The sequence below is a fragment of the Peromyscus eremicus genome, chromosome 18 (assembly GCF_949786415.1).
Source record: "Peromyscus eremicus chromosome 18, PerEre_H2_v1, whole genome shotgun sequence".
NCBI lineage: Eukaryota > Metazoa > Chordata > Mammalia > Rodentia > Cricetidae > Peromyscus > Peromyscus eremicus.
In genome coordinates this window covers 367,832-387,520 of record NC_081434.1, presented here as the reverse complement: position 1 = coordinate 387,520, position 19,689 = coordinate 367,832, and the positions used below count along the sequence as shown (strand labels likewise).

The following is a 19,689-nucleotide window of genomic DNA, read 5'->3' as shown; positions in this document are numbered from 1 at the left end:
ATATATTCTTGTGGCCCACAAGAGTAGTGGAGACATATTGTCCTGGCTACTATTGATTGTGGTTTTAGGCTGGCATCTAGGCATCTGGGGTTGGAAAGATTGTAATTCTAGTTGCTGATATATGGTCTTGTCTTTGTTGGGTGGGTCTTTTTGTTCCTTGGTTTCTGTTGCCCTCTCTGTATCTTAGGAAAGTGTGGTGGCACTGTGTGTTGCCTGGTAGGAAATTCTTCTGACATGTATGGGCACTAAGGGTTCTGGGTAAAATAGGCTTCTAGGTATTGGGCGCTAACACTTAGGAATGGTGATTGGCTATGAGGATGGCTTAGGGAGTCCACAGGGGGAAGAAAAGCAAATCAGGGTGTTCTACCTGTATCTGCTTAGTCCTCTTGGAGTGGGGACAGAGAGTGACTAGAGGCCACAACAGGTAGCCTACTAAAGAGGTGGGGATGGTACTTGGAGGTTGGATATGGAGGAAAGGAGGAAGAGTGAAGGTCTAAAACTTACTCAACTGTTTTACTGGCCTACTTGCTTCTCTGGCATGCTTGGCTAGAGAATTCTTAGAAAATGCCTGCTGAGTTTGGGGGGTGGGATAACAGGGTGAGTAAGAAGGAAAATTAGAGCATATCTGCATGATCTGCTGGAGATGGGGCAGAAAGGAGGGAGAGGCTGTAACAGGTGGTCTGCTACAGAGATGGGGTTAAGAATATGGGATTGGAATTAGGAGGAGAGGAGGGGAAGGTGAAGGTCCACAGTTAAACTACCTGTTTCCCTGGTTGGAGTGGCCTGCAGATTTTCAAAGAAAGCCTGCTGGAGTTAGGCACTGGGATAATAGGACGCATGAGGAAGAAAAGTTGGAGGGGAAGATCTGTGTGATCTACTGGAGACAGGGACAGGAAGGGAGACCATTGCAGGTTATCTGTTACAGAGTTGGGGATGAACCTGGGTATTGAATTTGGAGGATAAGAAAAAGAGGTAAAGATGTGCTGTTAGCCAACTCTTTTTCTGGCTAGGGTGGCTAGTAGGGACCCTCCTGGTGTTGGAGGCTGAAATAATGGGATGAGGGGATAGGGAAGGTTGGAGGAGGTCTATGTGATTTATTGAAAATTGGAATCAGAGAGGAAGAGTGTAGCTGGAGAGCTTTTCTCTCCAGGTCCCACCAACTCCTGCCAGTCCTGGAGCCCACTTATAAAATAAACACACAGACACTTACATTATTTAAACTATTTGGCCATTATCTCAGGCCGATCATTGTCTAGCTCTTACTCTAATATTTAGCCCATTTCTATTAATCTATACTTTGCCACGTGGCTCATGGCTTACTGGTACCTTACATCTTGCTTGTCCTGTTCCCTCAATTTTCCTCTCTGTTAGTCCCACCTATACTTCCTGTCTGGCTACCGGCCAATCAGTGTTTATTTATACAGAGCAATATCCACAGCAGAAGGGAAGACCACAGCATGAATTTTGCTACAGAACTGAGGACAAGTCTGAGGGATTTAGTTTGGAGGAGAGAATTGATAGGTGAATATCTGTTGTTAGCTTACTTGCTCCCCTGGATGGAGTGGACTGCCAGTATCTTCTTTAGTAGTTATGCAATGTTTTCTTTTGTGTATTTATTAAGGAGAGGAAGTGCTGAGGTACTCCACCATAGGAAACATACAATCTTTCAATCTGCTTTCACTTGTATATAAAAGCAACATAGAGCTTCTAGACCACCTGTAAATTCAGTCTAATTTTTACCCATGAACCCTTCTGTAAACTTTCCTAGTCATTATAACAGTATCATAAGGATACTCATCTATGTTCATATATTATGGATATGTACACAGATGTGATTTCAGTTTTATATGTAAATTTAAAGAATATGATGCCTTAGAAGATCATAGTTAAGATTTAGATTATTCTACCACATTAAAAAAAAAAACCAATTCTCTTATAGAAGGCAAACTTGCTTCTGTTAAGGCCACATGAACTCTGGCCCTGGTATGGTCAGACATTGAATTTTTAATCAATGGAATGTAAATAAAATTGAATTTTATGGTAATTTCAGTTTCTACATCTCCAATCATGATTATTATAAAACACTCTAATACAGAGGTATTACTCTTTTATGAAATGTACATTAATAATGATGGCTTTTTTCTTATTAGTTAGCTGTGTGTTTGTTGTAAGATTCATATTAGTTGCTAATTTTTTCTTGCATGATCTTCTTAAGTTCATTTAAACTTTTTCTCACATTGTGTTCTTAAGTTCCATTACCTCAAGTGAAGAAGGTGGGAATGATATTTCAGTTAGGATAATTTGGCAGTATCAGCTTTGAAGGAAGAGAGACCTTAGTAGCAAATAAAGTCTGTCTCAACAGATTACAGTCAAGATAGTGAAATGTTTCCCTGGGTTTATGGCTGTATTAGAAACTTGAGGACTGTCTTCGGAAAGACTGAGATGTAAACTGTAGAGTTCCTTTTAGATGTTATCAATGTCTTCATCATCAGCTCCAGTGTCATCAAACTGAATTTCTCCATCATCTCCATGAGCACATGTCTTGGTTTCATTGATTTGGGCACAATGGAAGCTCACGATATGCCTTCAGAACCCTAGCTTCAGCTGCGTTGTATTTCAGAATTGCATAGGCTTTGTTATCATGCTACTCTCATAGGCTTGCCAATAGCATGTCTGAAGTATTTATCCAAACATTCCCTCTGCTGCGGCATAAGCTATTTATACCCCAAACACATTGTGTCTGATTATCGTTTCCTAACATTTTGAGGACCTGAGTGCTCATATTCTTGGACACTTGAACACCAGCTCTCGCTTTTCAGATTTGTTCTCAGTCCTACCTCCAGATTTGTTTTTATCTCTTTTTCATTTATTCTTGAGCATGGTGGCAAAGACTGGCTGGCAGCATGTGGGACTGTCCTGTTGGCTGTGGGACAGCAGCAGATATGAAGGGGATGCTAAGCAAAGTGCAGAATGAAGGTGGAAGAACATTGCTCTGTAGAAGCTGGTCACCCCTGTTCCCAAGAGCCCCCGACACCTGTGCTTGGCAGTGACAAATAATCTATTATTTTTGTGTCCTGTGAACAAATTATTCCATCTTGTAGTTTATACTTTTCTTTTTTTTAAGATTTATTTATTATATAATTTATTATAATATATAATATATATTATTTATTATATATTACAGTAATAATAATAATAATTATTATTACTGGTTCTGCCTGCAGGTATGCCTGCAGGCCAGAAGAGGGCATCAGATCTTATTATAGATGATGGTTTTGAGCCACCCTGTGGTTGCTGGGAATTGAACTCAGGACCTCTGGAAGAGCAGCCAGTGCTCTTCTTAACCATTGAGCCATCTCTCCAGCTCCTATACTTTTCTTTTCTGTGTTTTATACTTTTTATAGTCCAAAATTTCTTATTTTTCACCCAGTCAAACTTTCTTAATTTTTTCCATATTTGTGTGTACATTTATATTCTTATAAGGCTGGTACCTTTTATAAATTTTGAACAACATATATATTATCATATGGTTGACCTAATTTTATAATTCCTATGAAAAGAACATATATAAGTCTTGCTAAACTATTCCTAAATTTTTGTGATCTTTGAATTAAAATTATGCACTTCCTTCTAAATTTGAAAAATTATTTCTATAAAATGACATAAAATATTTTCTCATTATTATTTGAGCCTCCCAGTATCTGCAGATATACTTTCTCAGTATATCCTGAGAATTCCACACTATTTTCTCCCTTGGACATGCAAATGGTTTTACTGTAAACTTCATTTTGAGTTTCATATTTATTTTTTAAGTATCATATAGTGGTGTGTCATTATAAAATCATAAAATGCTTTTTCTAAGGCTTAATTTAAATCTTTTGAGAATTTTTTTCCTATTACTCTGAATTTTCTAATATTACATCATCAATATTTTCCATATTAAAAAATTTCCCAAAGCACCACCCTAGCCTAAGGGCCCAAAACACATAAGCGCTGCCCTGGCCTCTCAGCCCAAGGTAGGCATGTGCCTCTACAACAAATATGTGATGGAGACGGGGGAAAGAGAAAAATGGAGCAGAGAATACGCTTAGGAAAGGGATGGAACATCGACATGATGGCGATGACAGATGAGAAGGTTGTAGTCTACATACCGTCATCGCCCAGTAGGGTCAGGGGGATGGTGTACAACAGTCTGGAACTTATGCAGATGCACACTCGCCCTGAACCTGCCACCCAGCTACAGGATCGCCCTGGCTCTGGGCAATGATGGAGGCCCGAGATGAAGAAAAGTTCACTTTCTGGACTGGACCTCCTCAAAGGACCACCTTGGTCCGTGGTGCTACCAGAGGCCGTGTTGAGATCCATGTGGACGTATATAGTCTGTGCTGCTGCCTAATGCCTTGGTGATGCCCTCGAGATTTGCTGTCTCAGGAAGCCATGCTGGTGTGAGTGGCATGTGTAACCATCTGAGACCATGTTAGGCCCCTGGCGCATGCAGCCACTGATGGCTATTAGTGCATTAATGGTCCCGATATGGCCAAGGGCCTTGTTGATATCTGTTGCCCGTGGTACCACTAAAATCCACGCGGATGCCGGTGATCAGGGCTGCTGCCTGAAGCCAAGAAAGTGGAAGGGCTGGGTCTACCCTCATAGGAGACCTTCTCCTCCACAGCTCACAGCCCTTCAATGCAAGAGGTGATGTAGTGCAGGAAAGCTAACCCTGACCCGTTCCTTCCACTGCACAAAATAATTAAAAATTATAACAATTTCCCCCAAGATCATTTTCAGTGCTTTTAACTATAATAATAACACAAGAAAAAAATTAAGAAGGAATGGGTCAAGTAAATAGACTGTGTGCTGAAATAAGAAATCCGTTTAAACAGTCCTGTGATGAGGGCAACAATACACACTACAGAACAAGAACATATGAAAAATGAAAAAATGTACATTTATATTGATGACTGTACAACTCCAGCACAATCCATGAAACTAGCATTATTCAATATTTAAATTCATAAAAAGAAAGTTAATAAAAATCAGAAAATCCTAGGAATATAAAACAATTATATGGCATGAAGATTTGTATGCAGATATCAAACTAATATATTCAGTATATGCATTAATTTTGATGCTTTCATAATTTTGAATATACTTCAGCAAAATAAAACAAAAGTAAAGACATGTGTAACACCTTGATACACCACCACAAAATATTTAAAAAAATTGATATGAAACTCAAAATGAACCTCACAGCAAAATGCTTGGCATGTCTAAGGGAGAAAATAGGATGAAAATTCCAGGATATAATGAGAGAATGTGACACTGAAAAACTCAAATTATTATGAGAAAATATTTTATGTCATTTCATGGAAGTCATTTTTCAAATGTAGAGGAAAATGCATAGTTTAATTTAGATATAAAATTTTGAAATAAGTCATATAAATATGAACTAATTAGACAAGCATAAATGATATTGACCATCAAAAATTTATTAGGACAACTGTGGAAAGATAGTTTTTAAAGAATTTAATAGGTATTTAATTTGGTAGTAATGCATTTGATTATAGTTTTTAAATTATGTAATACCTAGATATGACACTATTGTTTTATAAAAGAAACAATGAAAATCTAGTATATATGAATCACTAAAAGTAAAAAATAAAATTTAATATCCAAAATTTTGAGATACCTTTGATTGAGCTGTTCCATAAATTATTGATAATGTTGCTTTTAGTTGACTCCACAGTTTTGAGGGAAACTGAAAGTCAATGTTAAGGTATTTTTCTCAGCAATGTCTTCTTCAAAGCATTTTTTACCTCTGTATTTCTTAAACTATAAATCAGAGGATTCAGCATTGGGATGATAAGTGTGTAGAACACAGCCACGATCTTATTTTTCTCTGGTGAGGAGATGGATCCAGGCTGGGCATACATGAAGAACACAGTTCCATAGAATAAGCTCACCACAGTGATGTGAGAACCACAAGTGGAGAAGGTCTTACTCCTGCCATGGGTGGAGGGGATCTTCAGGACAGTGGAAAGGATGTACCCATAGGAGACCAGAATGATGGTTGTGGTGGAGATGATGATGAGAGCAGAGAGAATAAACAGTACAATCTCATTCACAAAGGTGTCAACACATGAGATCTTAATCAGAGCTGGGACATCACAGAAAAAGTGGTCCAGCCTGTTTTCTCCACAGAAACGCAAGCTGAAAGTGAATCCTGTTTGTATCATCGAGTTTATACATCCACAGATATAGGAGCCAGCTACCAAACGAATACAAGCTGGCTGAGACATGCGTACAGTGTACAGGAAAGGTGAGCAAATGGCTGAGAAGCGGTCATATGCCATCACGGCCAGAAGAAAACCTTCTGTCCCAACAAAAAGAGCAAAGAAAAAGAACTGTGTTGCACATTCATTGTATGAAATTTTCTTTTCTTTGGAGAAAAAAGTAGCTAGAGTTTTGGGTGCAATGACTGTAGAATAGCAGAGATCTAAATAGGATAAATTTTGGAGAAAGAAATACATAGGTGTATGAAGCCTGGAGTCTATTTTAATGACAATTAACATGCTGATATTTCCCAATACAATGATCAGATAGATAAGCAAGAACAGTAAGAATAAGGGAACCCGTGCTTTTGGAGATACCCAGAATCCCAGTAGAATAAATTCTGTCAGCTCGGTGTCATTTCTGCTCTGCTCCAGTTTCATAACTGAGACCTATCTGAGAAAATAGATCACAGGGCACTGTGGTCAAATTGTGGTTCCTTTTGAAAAAAAAAAATGCTGATATATATTGATGCATTTTCAATAACTCATCTGACAAAATAGTTTTGTATTTGGATTAGCCAATTTAGTGTCAGAAATGAAGCCATTCATTATCTCTAACATAATTAACCTTGATATAGGGTGAGAAATGTGAGTAGATAGAGGTAGGCACATTTTGGATTGGATGCAACCCAGCCATGTCATGACACTTAAGAGTTTTCAGTCTAAGTAACTCTAAGATAACTTCCAAATGTTCAGTACATCAAAGTCCTCTTCTGTAGAATGGGAGCTGCTAATAATAACTACTGTATGAGGCTGTTGTGAGGATTACATGAAATAGAATGATGCGGCAGTATTTATAATGACCCCAACACATAAAAAATTAGATAGTGGTCAAATACTTAAACATATACACATATAATCCTTCAAAATTTAGAAAAGAGAAATTTGTTGAATCTACTTCCCCACCATCAGATGCAGTTAATTTGGTTCTTTTAACACAACAATTTATGAAGAAAAGAAACTATAAATGTAAAAGAGAGCAAGGAGGGGTATCTGGGATATGTTGGAGGTAGGAAACGTAAGTGGGTAATGATGTAATTACATTATAATCTAAAAAATGAAAGAAATAAAAATTATCACCTGTATGTAAAGACATTAGGACACAGGAAGCTGTAGCTTCACAAGGTGAAGTACCAGCCTGGAAGAATGTCATCCAAGTGAAAAATCAGCCTTGTGACCCCTTACTAGCCTTGCATAGTTAGCCTCTGTTTTCTGCATCATTTATTGCTCATCCCTCAAGGCCAGTGGCTTCTTATTGGGAAGCCAACCCCAGCATTTCTTTTTTTTTACTATTTTAGACATATAAATTATTTGTTTATGTAAAAATGTCATAGTTGACACTTACGATTAACTTCAACAATAATTGCTTTTCTCTGTAAATATTCACAAAACACAAAACAAATAAGTAGTTTCAAAGTCTGTATCACACAGGCTCTGGTTTATTTCTTTAGTAAATAGAAATGCTTACTATTAAATAACAAAAAGTACTTGAGTAAAAAATTAATGACAAAAATATCTGAAAAGTTAAATCTAAGTAGAAGAATAGACTTTATAATCCTAGGGACCTGACTGTCATATTTAATTTCAGATTGACAAAAGCAGTTCTTTCTCTTTGAGGAACTCAATGAACCTTTGAAGTTGAACATTTTTATTTCAAAATCCTATTAAATTTATAAGTACAACAAAGACAGCAGAAATGAAAGTGGCTTAGCTTCTGCCATATTTTATGAAGGACAAAATATTTGTTCATAAAATCATGGTATTTTAGTTCATATAAATTTGTGCCTGAACTGAATCTACCAAGTTGAACTCAATCCTCAGGGGAGTCTTTGCCATGGAGGAGATAGGAATGGGGGTTGGGCTGGGGCGGGAGTGGGGAGAACAAGGGAATCCGTGGCTGATATATAAAATTAAATTAAATTATAAAATAAAATTTTTAAAAAAATTGGGGTTATAATCTCTGCACTTTCTGCCAATTGCTAAGTTATCTTAGCAACTTGGTTAAAACCCATATGTTTCTATTTTATTATCAGTAACTTGTGGATTAGAAAATTGACTCAATAGGTGGTCATAAGTATCACCTAAATTTACATATAAAAATTAAGTAAAATATTTAGCCCTTGGAAAAATGGGAAGTACTGAATAAATAATTCGTACTTGAGGGAATGAACTGAGAAACAGGAGTTATTTGGTAAAGTAAAATAAGATCTATAGAAAAACTAAATTTTTGATTTTTGAAATCCAGGTCTAGGTACCTGAAAAGCCTCATTAATGAATTTTAAAAGCTTATTTTTTTTAAAGCCATATTGAGAAAAGTACAATAATTAACAAATATATTTTATCTTTCATACAGATACTTTAAGTATCAAACCACATGCACCAAGCAGACCTGTTTATTTCCATGAATCACATGCCCTCACCTCATTAGCCTCAGAAGAGATTCCTACACTGGGTTTTCAGTCCAAACTTCAAGAATATCTTCTTTATAGTAGCAAATGTGAAGCTGAAAGTACCTCCTACAACTGAAGTCCTTTGATCCAGCTGCATAATACTCTCAAACAAAGAAAGCAAATCAGAAATTTGTTGTATATACACAGATATTTCTATTTAAAATAAAATAAAATAAGCCCCAGAGGTCAATTAGGTCAGTGTTTGCTGTACTTTCTGAGACTCACTGGAGTCACCTGGGAAGTTGTTTTGCTTTTCTTTTTAATACTGATTCCTGGTCAACCCATAGAACACCCTAGTTAATAGAATACTAATTAGTTAGTAGAGTACTAATTAATCTGAAATTGTGATAAATATACATGGGAGATGAGTTTAGGGTTTGTTCATTTTCTGATTCCTACTGACTCTTTTAATTTCAGTTTCTATGTAGAAGTTCAGAGATAAGTAAAGTAGGCTACAGTGCTTCCAAGCAGAATAGATATTTCCACATTCAAAATTAGTTGTTGATTATAAAGAATCTTTGAAAGGATATTACATTATTTCACAAATATTGATTCTAGGAGTCCCTGTCTTTATCCAACAAAAATGTAATAACTCTTACTCATTTCTCTTTTTTCTGATGTTAGTGCATCACATTTTTGTTTTTAGTATTTGTAACACATATCTAATATTGTTCATTGGATAAATATTTATTGAATAAATATTGATGCTTGATATAAAAAATAGACCTAATCCCATAATATGTATTTGTTAAGTGTTCTTATGATTTTTTTGGTAATTTCTACTTTATTTGTGTAGCTTTTTCTTGGCATTAAAATAACATGAAAATAATAAATCTCTTTTATATACAGTATTGGATCTTTATCTGGAATATTTGAAGAAAACTTGAGTTATGAAATCCAAATAATTGAATATAAAATATTGTGTATTTAAATTACAGGTAATTTTCTTATCTATATCAATTTATAAAAATAAGTTTCAACCTAAAATAATTAGTAATACAAATGAGAAGTGATTTATCTACTAAGTCAAGAATAATTAAACAATGAAACAACTGTGATTTTTCTTAAAATTTGCCTTTAATATTCACTATATAGTCAATCAATAAGATAATACGTGGTACATAACTTCACAGTGTATGTATGTTAGTATTTACTTCTGAAGTCATTATATATCCTGACAACAAATATCTAAAAGTATAAAAGTTGGATGGGAAGATTGCTTAGTGAGTAAAGTACTTACTGAATTTGGATTCCCAGAAGTCACATAAAGCTGTATGCAATAGAATGTGCTTGTGGGTTCAAAAGTCCTATGGCAAGATGACTGTGAAGACAGAAGAATCTATGAAAGTTGTCAGGATTCCTAGCCTGGTGTCCACAGTGGAAACAATAAAAATTCTTCCTCAGAAAAGATGGTAGGTGAAGAAAGACTGACAACCAATTTTCTATCTGATTTCTGTGACACACATACACACACACACACACACACACACACACACACACATACACACACATACACATTCTTCCCAGTGCATGTGTGTGCATGTACACACACACACACACACACACACACACACACACACACACACACACCACTAAGAAAGCTCTTTAGTATAGCATATAACATACTGAGAACTAGGACAAGTGATCTGAAGATCAACAAGCTATAGAGAACAAGAATATTCTTCAGAGGAAAAAAACTAGGACTATCTAACTCTTTGAACATACCCTTTAAATGTAATTTTTCATAATTATACTGATTTTATCTATCATGAATTTAGCCTAAAATTTAATCAGAAAATTTTAATGTTAGTGAGAAACAATGAATACATAATATTGCTCAAACTTATAGAAATCTTTAGCTAACTAAACAACAATAGTAAACCCCAGAAGATCTAAAGGACAAAAATATGTATTCCTAATGTACAAAATAAAAAGTACTTTAATTTTAATTGAGAAATAAGAAGATATAGCAATTTGAACAATACTGAACTTCATTTGTTTAAGGTATATGAACAACTGGGAAAAGATGTATAATTTTGTAAGGAAAAAACTATAAGTATTTGCTAGCCTTACAAATTAAAAATTAAAACACAAGACACATTTTTATTACATTTGAAGAAATAAATTGAAGAAGATATCAGAACATGGAAAGACCTCCCACGATCTTGGATCAATAGGATTAATATGGTAAAAATGGCCATTCTACCAAAAGTATCTATACATTCAAGGCAACCTCCATCAAATTCTGACACAAATCTTCACAAATCTTGAAAAGACAAACTGTACTATAGAGCTGTAGTAATAAAAATGGCATGGTACAAAAACAGACTTACTAATCAATAAAATAGAATTGAAGACCCAGACATAAATCCATACACCAATGGATACCTGATTTTTGACAAGGAAGCCAAAAATACACACTGGAAAAAAGACATCATCTTCAACAAATGGTACTGATAAAACCAGACAGCTGTATTCAGAAGAATCCAAATAGATTCATATTTATCACCCCACAAAAAAAAAAAAACTCTAAAAGGATCAAAGACCTCAATATAAAACCAGACATACTGAACCTGATAGAAGAGAAAGTGAGGAACAGCCTTGAACTCATGGGCACAGAAGACTTTCTGAACAGAACATAGACAACACAGGCACTAAGATCAACAATAAATAAATGGGGCCTCAAGAAACTGAGAAGTTTCTGCACAGTAAAGGACACTGTCATTCAGACAAAACAGCAGCCTATAGAATGGGAAAATATTTTTTTTCCAATTACTTATCTGATAGAGGGCTAATATCCAAAAATATATGGAGAACTCAAAAACGTAGATATCAGGAAAACAAAAACTCAATTAAAAATGGGATACAGATCTAAACAGAGAATTCTCAGTAAAGGAAACTTGAATAGCTGAGAAACACTTAAAGCAATGTTCAACACCCTTAGTCACTAGGGGAATGCAAATCTAAAGTACTTTGCTATTTCATTTTACACCCATCAGAATGACTAAACTCAATAAAACAAGTAGGCCGGGCGGTGGTGGCGCACGCCTTTAATCCCAGCACTCGGGAGGCAGAGCCAGGCGGATCTCTGTGAGTTCGAGGCCAGCCTGGGCTACCAAGTGAGTTCCAGGAAAGGCACCAAAGCTACACAGAGAAACCCTGTCTCGAAAAACCAAAAAAAAAAATAAATAAATAAAAAAAAAATAAAACAAGTAACAGCTCATGCTGGTAAGTATGTGGAGAAATGGGAACATTCATCCATTGTTGGTGGCATTGCAAACTTGTAGTCACTGGGGAAATCAACATGGCAGTTCCTCAGAAAAATTAATCTGTGTACCTCAACATCCAGCTACACGACTCTTGGGCATAAACCCAAAGGATGCTTCATCCTACCACAGAGATACTTGCTCAACCATGTTCATTGCTTCTGTATTAATAATAGCCAGAAACTGGAAACAATGTAGATGTCTCTCAACAGTAAAATGGATACAAAAAATGTGATGTATTTACACAATGTAGTAATAATCATCTGTTTAAAAAAAGAGAAATCGTAAAATTCTCAGGTAAATTGATACAATTAGAAGACAATCATCTCAAATGAGGTAACCCAGACCCAGAAAGACAAATACGGTACGTATTTGATTATATTTAGATGTTAACTATTAAGTCAATGGTAACCAAGCTACAGAACCACAGAGAGTAGATATAGAGTAAGGGAGTAAGCAGAGGCATAAAGATGTCTCTAGGAAAGAGAAAATAGAAAAAAATAGTTTTTTAGGCATGTGGGGGAGACTGTAACAGGGGAATCAATGGAGAGGGGGAGAGAAGACAGGGATAAGGGAGGAAAGACATCTAAATATGGGAAGAGACAGCTAAAATTAAAGGCCATTTGAGGAGTAGTATGGAAACCTAGTACAGTAGAATCTTCCTAAAATATATGAAGGTGACCTAAATGAAATTGCCAAATAGTAGGAGAGACAGAGCCCCAACTGGACATCTCTTGTCACCAAATGAATATTCCAGTATCAGGATTGGATTACATCTAATTGAGTTGTTGGCCAAAGTCCCATGGGAATCCTCATATAATGTAGGCTGTTGCCCAGTCTATGTTTCTCTCCACAAACTGAAGGCAAACCCCACTGATGAAGACAACACCTACATAACTTACTAAACATGGAGAAGTTGAGCTGGTTCCTACAGAGAGCCTTTACTCTGCAAATACCAAAAGAGAAACATAAACATCAACCCAGCCAAAACCCCTTTGATCTAGAAGGTTGTCCTGCCTGCAAGATATGATATAGCAGGGTTGACACAAAGCTTATGGGAGTAAACAATCAGTATCTGACTTGATGTAAGGGTCACTCCACAAGATGGAACACATATCCAGTACTGCTTGTGTTACCAGGACTAGATAGTCCAGGGACCTAGGGTAAAACCAAATACGACTGTTCTAAAAAACAAAACAAAACAACATGTAATAATAAAATTACTCTTAATGACATTCTACTATACTCATAGATCAGTGCCTTGCCTATCTATCATAAGAGAAACTTCCTCATGCATCAGATGGATACAAATACAGAGACCCAGACTCAGACATTATGCTGAGAATGAGAGACCTTGGTACACTTAGCCATAAATGGATGTCTTCATCAAATTCCACCCCTCGATCAGAAAACCCAGCAGAAGAGGAGGCAGAGTATAAGAGCCAGGGGGAATGGAGGACTCCAAGAAAATAAGGCCCTCCTGAGTTGGGGGATGGACAGAGAGGGAGGGCAATGAAGGCAATATCTTGACAGAGAGAGACATTATGGGGTTAGGGAGAAACTTGGTGCTAGCAATCCCCAGGAACCCACAAGGATGATACCAGCTAAGACTCCTAGCAATAGTGGAGAGGGTGCCTGAACTGGCCTTCCCCTGTAATCAGATTGGTACCATAATGGTCATCATAGAACCTACATCCAGTGACTGATGGAAGCAGATGGAGAGACCCACAGCCAAGCACTTGGCTGAGCTCCTGGAGTTCAGTTGAAGAGAGGGATTAGAGGAACAATGAGGATCAAGATCATGATGGGGAAAACCACAGAGACAGCTGAGACCTGAGCTAGTGGGAGCTCACTGACTCTGGACTGACAGCTGAAACCTACATGGGATTGAAGTAGGCCCTCTGAATGTGAGTGACAGTTGTGTGGCTTGATCTTTTTGTGAGGTCCCTGGCAGTTGGACCAGGACTTATCCAGGGTGCATGAACTGGCTTTTTTGAGCCCACTCCCTATTGTGGGATGCCTTGCTCAGCCTTGATGAAGAGAGGAGGGGCTTGGTCCTGTCCCAACCTGGTATGCCAGCCTGTGTTGACTCCTCAAGAGAGGCCTTACTCACTATGAGGAGTGGATGGGAGGTGGGCTGGGGGGAAGATAGGGGAAAGTGGGAAAAAGGGAGGGATGGGAACTATGATTGGTGTGTAAAATGAAAAGAAAGGAAGGAAGGAAGGCAGGAAGGAAGGCAGGAAGGAAGGAAGACAAGAAAAGAAAAGAAGAGAGAAGAAAAAAGAAATAAAAGAAAACAAGGCCCTCAAGATTAACAAGATTGATGCACACACGAACTCACAGAACTGAGGTAGCATGCACAGGCCCTCCATGGTCAGCCCAATTGGGGTCCTACAGCTGAAAGGAGAAGTAGACACATGGTCCCATCCCTAACCCAGAAGCAATCTCCAATAGATAACCACTTGCAAGTGAAAACTTACTTTCCTCCAAGGTAGTCTCACTGGGAAACAAACTACTCTTAGGGGTAGGCTGCATGTCCAGCAGTAGATGGCCAACACGAAACAAACTCAATGACATATTTGGAGGTTTCTTTATTCATAATGTTCTGCCATGACTTTTATCTTTTTTATTATCTTTTTTATTTTTATTTTATCTATATTTTTTCTCTTTTTACCTTACATGTCCTTTGTATATGTATTATGACCCCAATTTAGCATTTTTATGGGATTCCTGAGTGTGCTGATGAGTGTGTCTGTTTTTGTGCTTTCTCTTGGGCTCTTTTCCTTTTGTTTGTTCATTTTGTCCAATTCTTATGTGTTAGTTTTTGTTTTATCTTATATTATTTTATTGTTATCACTTAGAAGCCTGTTTGTTTCCTAATGAGAGACAGAAATGGGATGGATCTAAGTGGGAGAAGAGGTAGCAATGAGCTCCAGGAGTAGAGGGATTGGAAACTGTAACCAGGATATTTGAGGGAAAAAAAAAATCTGTTTTCAATAAAAGTAAGGGGGAAAAAAAAGAAAAAACACACATTATAGTATCAAATGTATGTGTTTTGTGCATATTTTTTACATTCTCAAACAAATACATTTTAAAATATGTAGTCAATGTAACAGCTTAGTTGGGGGGTGTAGCAAGCTTTTCATCAGCTGCCAGTTCACAAATAATGACACAGAAACTTATTATTATGAAAGTTTAGCCTTTAGCTTAGGCTTGTCTCAACTTGCTCTTATAATTTACATTAAACAATTTATATTAATCTACATTTTGTCATGTAGCATTATCTCTCTTTCATTTTGAATCTCCTGTTTCCTCTCCATCTGGCTGGTGACTCCACCCTTCTTCTTCCCAGAGTCCTCTCTGTCCCTGGAAATCCTGCCTAACTTCTTGCCTAGCTATTGGCCATTCAGCTCTTTATTAAACCAATCAGAAGGCACCTCGGCAAAGACACATCTTCACAGTGTAAACAAATACTCTGCAACAAAGAGAGAGACTAGGATGAGAGGAAGGAGGGAGGGGAGGAAAACTGATTGGGCTGGGGAAAAATAATTAATTAATAAAAGAAATAAAAATTAATAGTTTAAAAAACAAACAAACAAAAACCCATTCTTTCATGATATATTCATTCAACATGAAAAACTGTGATGAGACATATGTGGAATTTTCCCATATCAAACAATTCCCTAATAGAAGCTACCTTAGTTTATTGTTTTGTGAAAGAAATAGAACATTAGAGAATTTTTTAAAGATGGAAATTTATTTTCAATAGTTCTGGAAATGAAGATCAAGGTATCAGGATCTGCTAATGGCCTTCTTACTGGTTCTTACATGGTAGAAGATAGAAAAGCCCAGCTTCACAAACCCTTTTCATAGCAATGTTAATCCATTCATGAGTACTATAGGCTAGATCTCTAAGCTCTGCCAATGCCGTGTTAAAAAAAAAAATCTTCAAATTTCAGCTTGATGCTGGAAAAAATTCTTGAGATAACTTAAAATTGAATAAAAAGATTTGTGTTGGTTCCATTTATATAGCAATGGAAGTGAATAATGTTGCTTCAGAGCCTAATATTGAGCTTTTGCCAACTAGTTTTATGTCAACCTGACACAAGTTAGTCATTTGAGAATCAGTAACCTTAATTAAGAAGATTCCTCTATCAGATTGGTCTGTTGTCAAGACTATGGGAGCACTTTCTTGATTGACAATTGAAGTGGGAGGGCCCAGCTCACTGTGGATGGTGCCACTTATGGGATATTGGTCTTGGATTGTAGCTGGGGTTATCTCTTGGTCCTGCCTGGCCCACGGTCTGGACAAATCTCTCTCACCTGCAAATCTCGCAGTGCTACTTTACATCCTGCTCCTCATGGCAGTGGCTGCAGTGTCTCCTCACTCAGCCTTCCACTTCCCAGAATTCTCCTCTCTCCTTATCTCGCCTACATTATACTTCCTGCCTGGCTACTGGCCAATCAATGTTTTATTTATCAATCAATCAGAGCAACACATTCACAGCATCCCCAGCATTGAGTGCTATAAGAAAAGAAGCTGAGCATGCCCTGAGGAGCAAGTCAGTAAGCTGCACTATTCCACTGCCTCTGCATCAGTTCCTGCTCCCAGGTTCCTCTCTGAACTCTTGCCCTGACTTTTCTAGGCAATGTACCTATAGGTTATAGTGTGAAATAAACCCTTTCTCATTCCCCTCAAGAGAATAAAATAAAATATCTTCTGTCTGAGTCAGTATTCTATTGCTATGAAGATACATCATGATGGTGGCAACTCTCATAAAGAAAGCATTATTGAGACCTGATTACAGTTTCACAGGTTTAATCCATTATTATCACAGCAGCACACTGGTAGACTTGGTACTAAAGAAGTAGCTGAGAATCTACATCTGAATATGCAGGCAATAGGAAGAGAAAGCCACTGGGCCTGGCTTGGGCTTCTGTAACCTCAAATCTCACAGCCAGTGGCACACTCTAATAACAAGTTGTGGAACACCAGCTCCCACAATTATTTATGCCAGGGATTCATGAGGAGTGAGATATAAGAGATTAAGATAAAAATAGAGGGGAGAGAAACAGATAGAAACACAGGATAGCCTTGGGTGGGCCTGGATCCTTATCCACCAGCCCAGAATTTATTTAAAAGGCTTTTTATAACAATGCCAAGGCCTCCCCCTTGCTAGATACAGCCAAGTGTAGACCCTTGCAAATACCTGGTACTCAGGACTGTGATCCAATCATCCTCTTATGCAGACTTGCTGAGTAAAGCCACTAGGAAACCTCAGTGGGCTCCAACACAAGTCTATACCTACTTCAACAAGGCTGTACCTTCTAATCCCTCTCAAGTAGTGCCCACTCCCTACTTGGAACAAGTATTCAAATATTTGAGCCTATAGGGGCCATTTTTATTCAAACCATCACATCATCCTAGTAGCAATATGCAAACAACACTCAAATCAACATAAAAAACAAGTTAAAACCAAAGTATTGACATGTAATTTTACATATGTAAAATTTTATATATGTTAACCTACACATATAAAACAATACATTATGGTGATGACTACAAATTACATACACTCTTTCCATTATAACCAATATTTTAACTTATTTTTGAGAGTTGCCTACATTGTATTTTGGTCATAGCAATCCCCACCACCATCTTCTAACTTGTTCTTGTGCCCCCCACACCATCTCCTCCCATCTTCAGTTTTCCTTTTACCCTTTTTTTTTTCTTAAGACAGGGTCTTACTATGTACTTCTGGCTGAACTGAAATTCTATGTACACCAGGTTGGCCTTGAACTCATAGAAGTCTGCCTGCCTCTGCCTCCTAGGTGCTAGAATTAAAAATGTGTGTCATGTCTAGAAATCATCTGTCTTGTTGGTTATTAATAACCTTGAGTCCTATTACTGCTGCCCGTCTACATATGGATGTTGTCATCAACTGGGACATGGGCAACCTATTAGCTGCCATGTTCCCAAAGAAGTGTGACTCTCCTTCCTTTGGTAGTCATCAGTTTCTAATAGCTGGTCCACCAAAGCATCAGGTGCCCAGTGCCTGATCATGCAGGAATGTTGATTGCTTGATCTTGTGTAGATCTGGTACAGGTAACCAGAGCTCCTACAGACTGACATATGTATTAGCCATGTCAACAAGTCAGAATTTTGTAGATTCCACCATATCTCTTTCATTCTTTCTTCTCTGTCTTCTGCAAGGTTTCCTGAACTAGGATGTGGGAGAAGGGCTTGATATGGATGATTCATCCACAGATTGATGCTCATTTACTTGTACATGATGCTTTGACCAGTATGGGGCTGATTATTGCCAAAAGAAAGTTCTCTGACAAAGGTAGAAGCAACAGAAATCTTTAGGAATAAATATGACTATTTAGAAGGTAGTTTGACCCCATGACCATTTAGCAAACCAACAGCAATAACTTCCTCTTTAGGGCCTATGATCTCCCTAGTCAGGGGATTTTGACCAAATTTACAGTATAAAACATCAAATCCCTCATGTGGAGCAGACTTCATACCAAACCAGAAAATGATTGGTTACCTCCTATCAATTATGCCACTCTTGCACCAATGGGCACATTTACATTTTGCCATGTAGGTCAGTGTTATGGCATGTAAAGGTCAGCACTTAGAGACACTGTTGATTTCTTTTCTCTCTCAGTGAGCTGCATAACAACTTTTAGAACTGTGTAAGCTAGCCAGAAGGGAGAATGTACCCTCTACAGTTGAAGTTGACTTCTCTATGTCTTACAGGCAAAGTGAGTAGTGTCTTCAGCAAAAGCATCTTACCATAAGTTATGATGAGCAAACAAGAGCAATTGCAGTAATAAGTGCTGTTTTAGGTGCCTATGGGGTCTGCTTGACCAATAACTCATGGGGAAGTGTACTATGCCTGGTTGAAAATTGTAATTTAATAACCTTCGTCCTCTGTAGCAACATTGTCCATTCATGCAGGAAACTTGTGTTAAAAACCCTTTGTTATATATTGTGTTTTTGATTAGTTTATAAGCTAGTATATTTCCATAAAGATTCTTCATGTATCCTCAATTTTTGCTAAACCACCCAATGCATTTTCTTCTTCCCAATCTTCCTATCCCTAAATTAACCTTTATCAAATTGATAATCAAATAATAATAATAAGATTACGATATGCAATATAGTATATTGTGGACAAATGTAGTAGTCTTTCCTTTTTCTTTTGAGTTTTCTAAATTATTTCTGTAATCTATCTTTTGTGATTCAAACTGCCTTAGATAACATGTTTAAGAAAACAATGAGGCTATAAATGGAGGTATTACAAAATATGGAGCAAATATACTCCCATATGTAAACACAAGTAATACTATATTCAGTTTTATACTTCTTACAGAGGAAAATGTGAGGATCATTTATAAAAGCAATACAAAAACAATAAGAGAATTAATATATTAGTTGTAGCAAAAATTATTAATATATAGAATTATATATTATATAAATTATATAAAATTATATAATATTGCAATATTGTAAATGGGATATAATATTCCTATTTTAGAGAAAATTTCTGTGTTTTCCAAGGGTGTAGGACTTGGATTTAAATAAGCAAATCATTAAAATGCTATATAATAAGTTAAAAATATAAAGGTTAC

The 19,689-nt window shown here is 37.0% G+C and overlaps 1 protein-coding gene and 1 pseudogene across 1 annotated transcript; both read right to left on the bottom strand.

Annotated features, from left to right (window-relative positions):
• Positions 1-2,463: 2,463 nt before the first annotated feature.
• LOC131895230 (eukaryotic translation initiation factor 1A, X-chromosomal-like) lies at positions 2,464-2,880 on the bottom strand (annotated as a pseudogene).
• A 2,891-nt stretch (positions 2,881-5,771) lies between these two features.
• On the bottom strand, positions 5,772-6,713 carry LOC131895283 (olfactory receptor 9S13-like). Its single transcript, XM_059245720.1, has one exon. It carries the CDS (start codon positions 6,711-6,713, stop codon positions 5,772-5,774), a length of 942 nt encoding a protein of 313 aa, XP_059101703.1.
• Between the last annotated feature and the right edge of the window lie 12,976 nt (positions 6,714-19,689).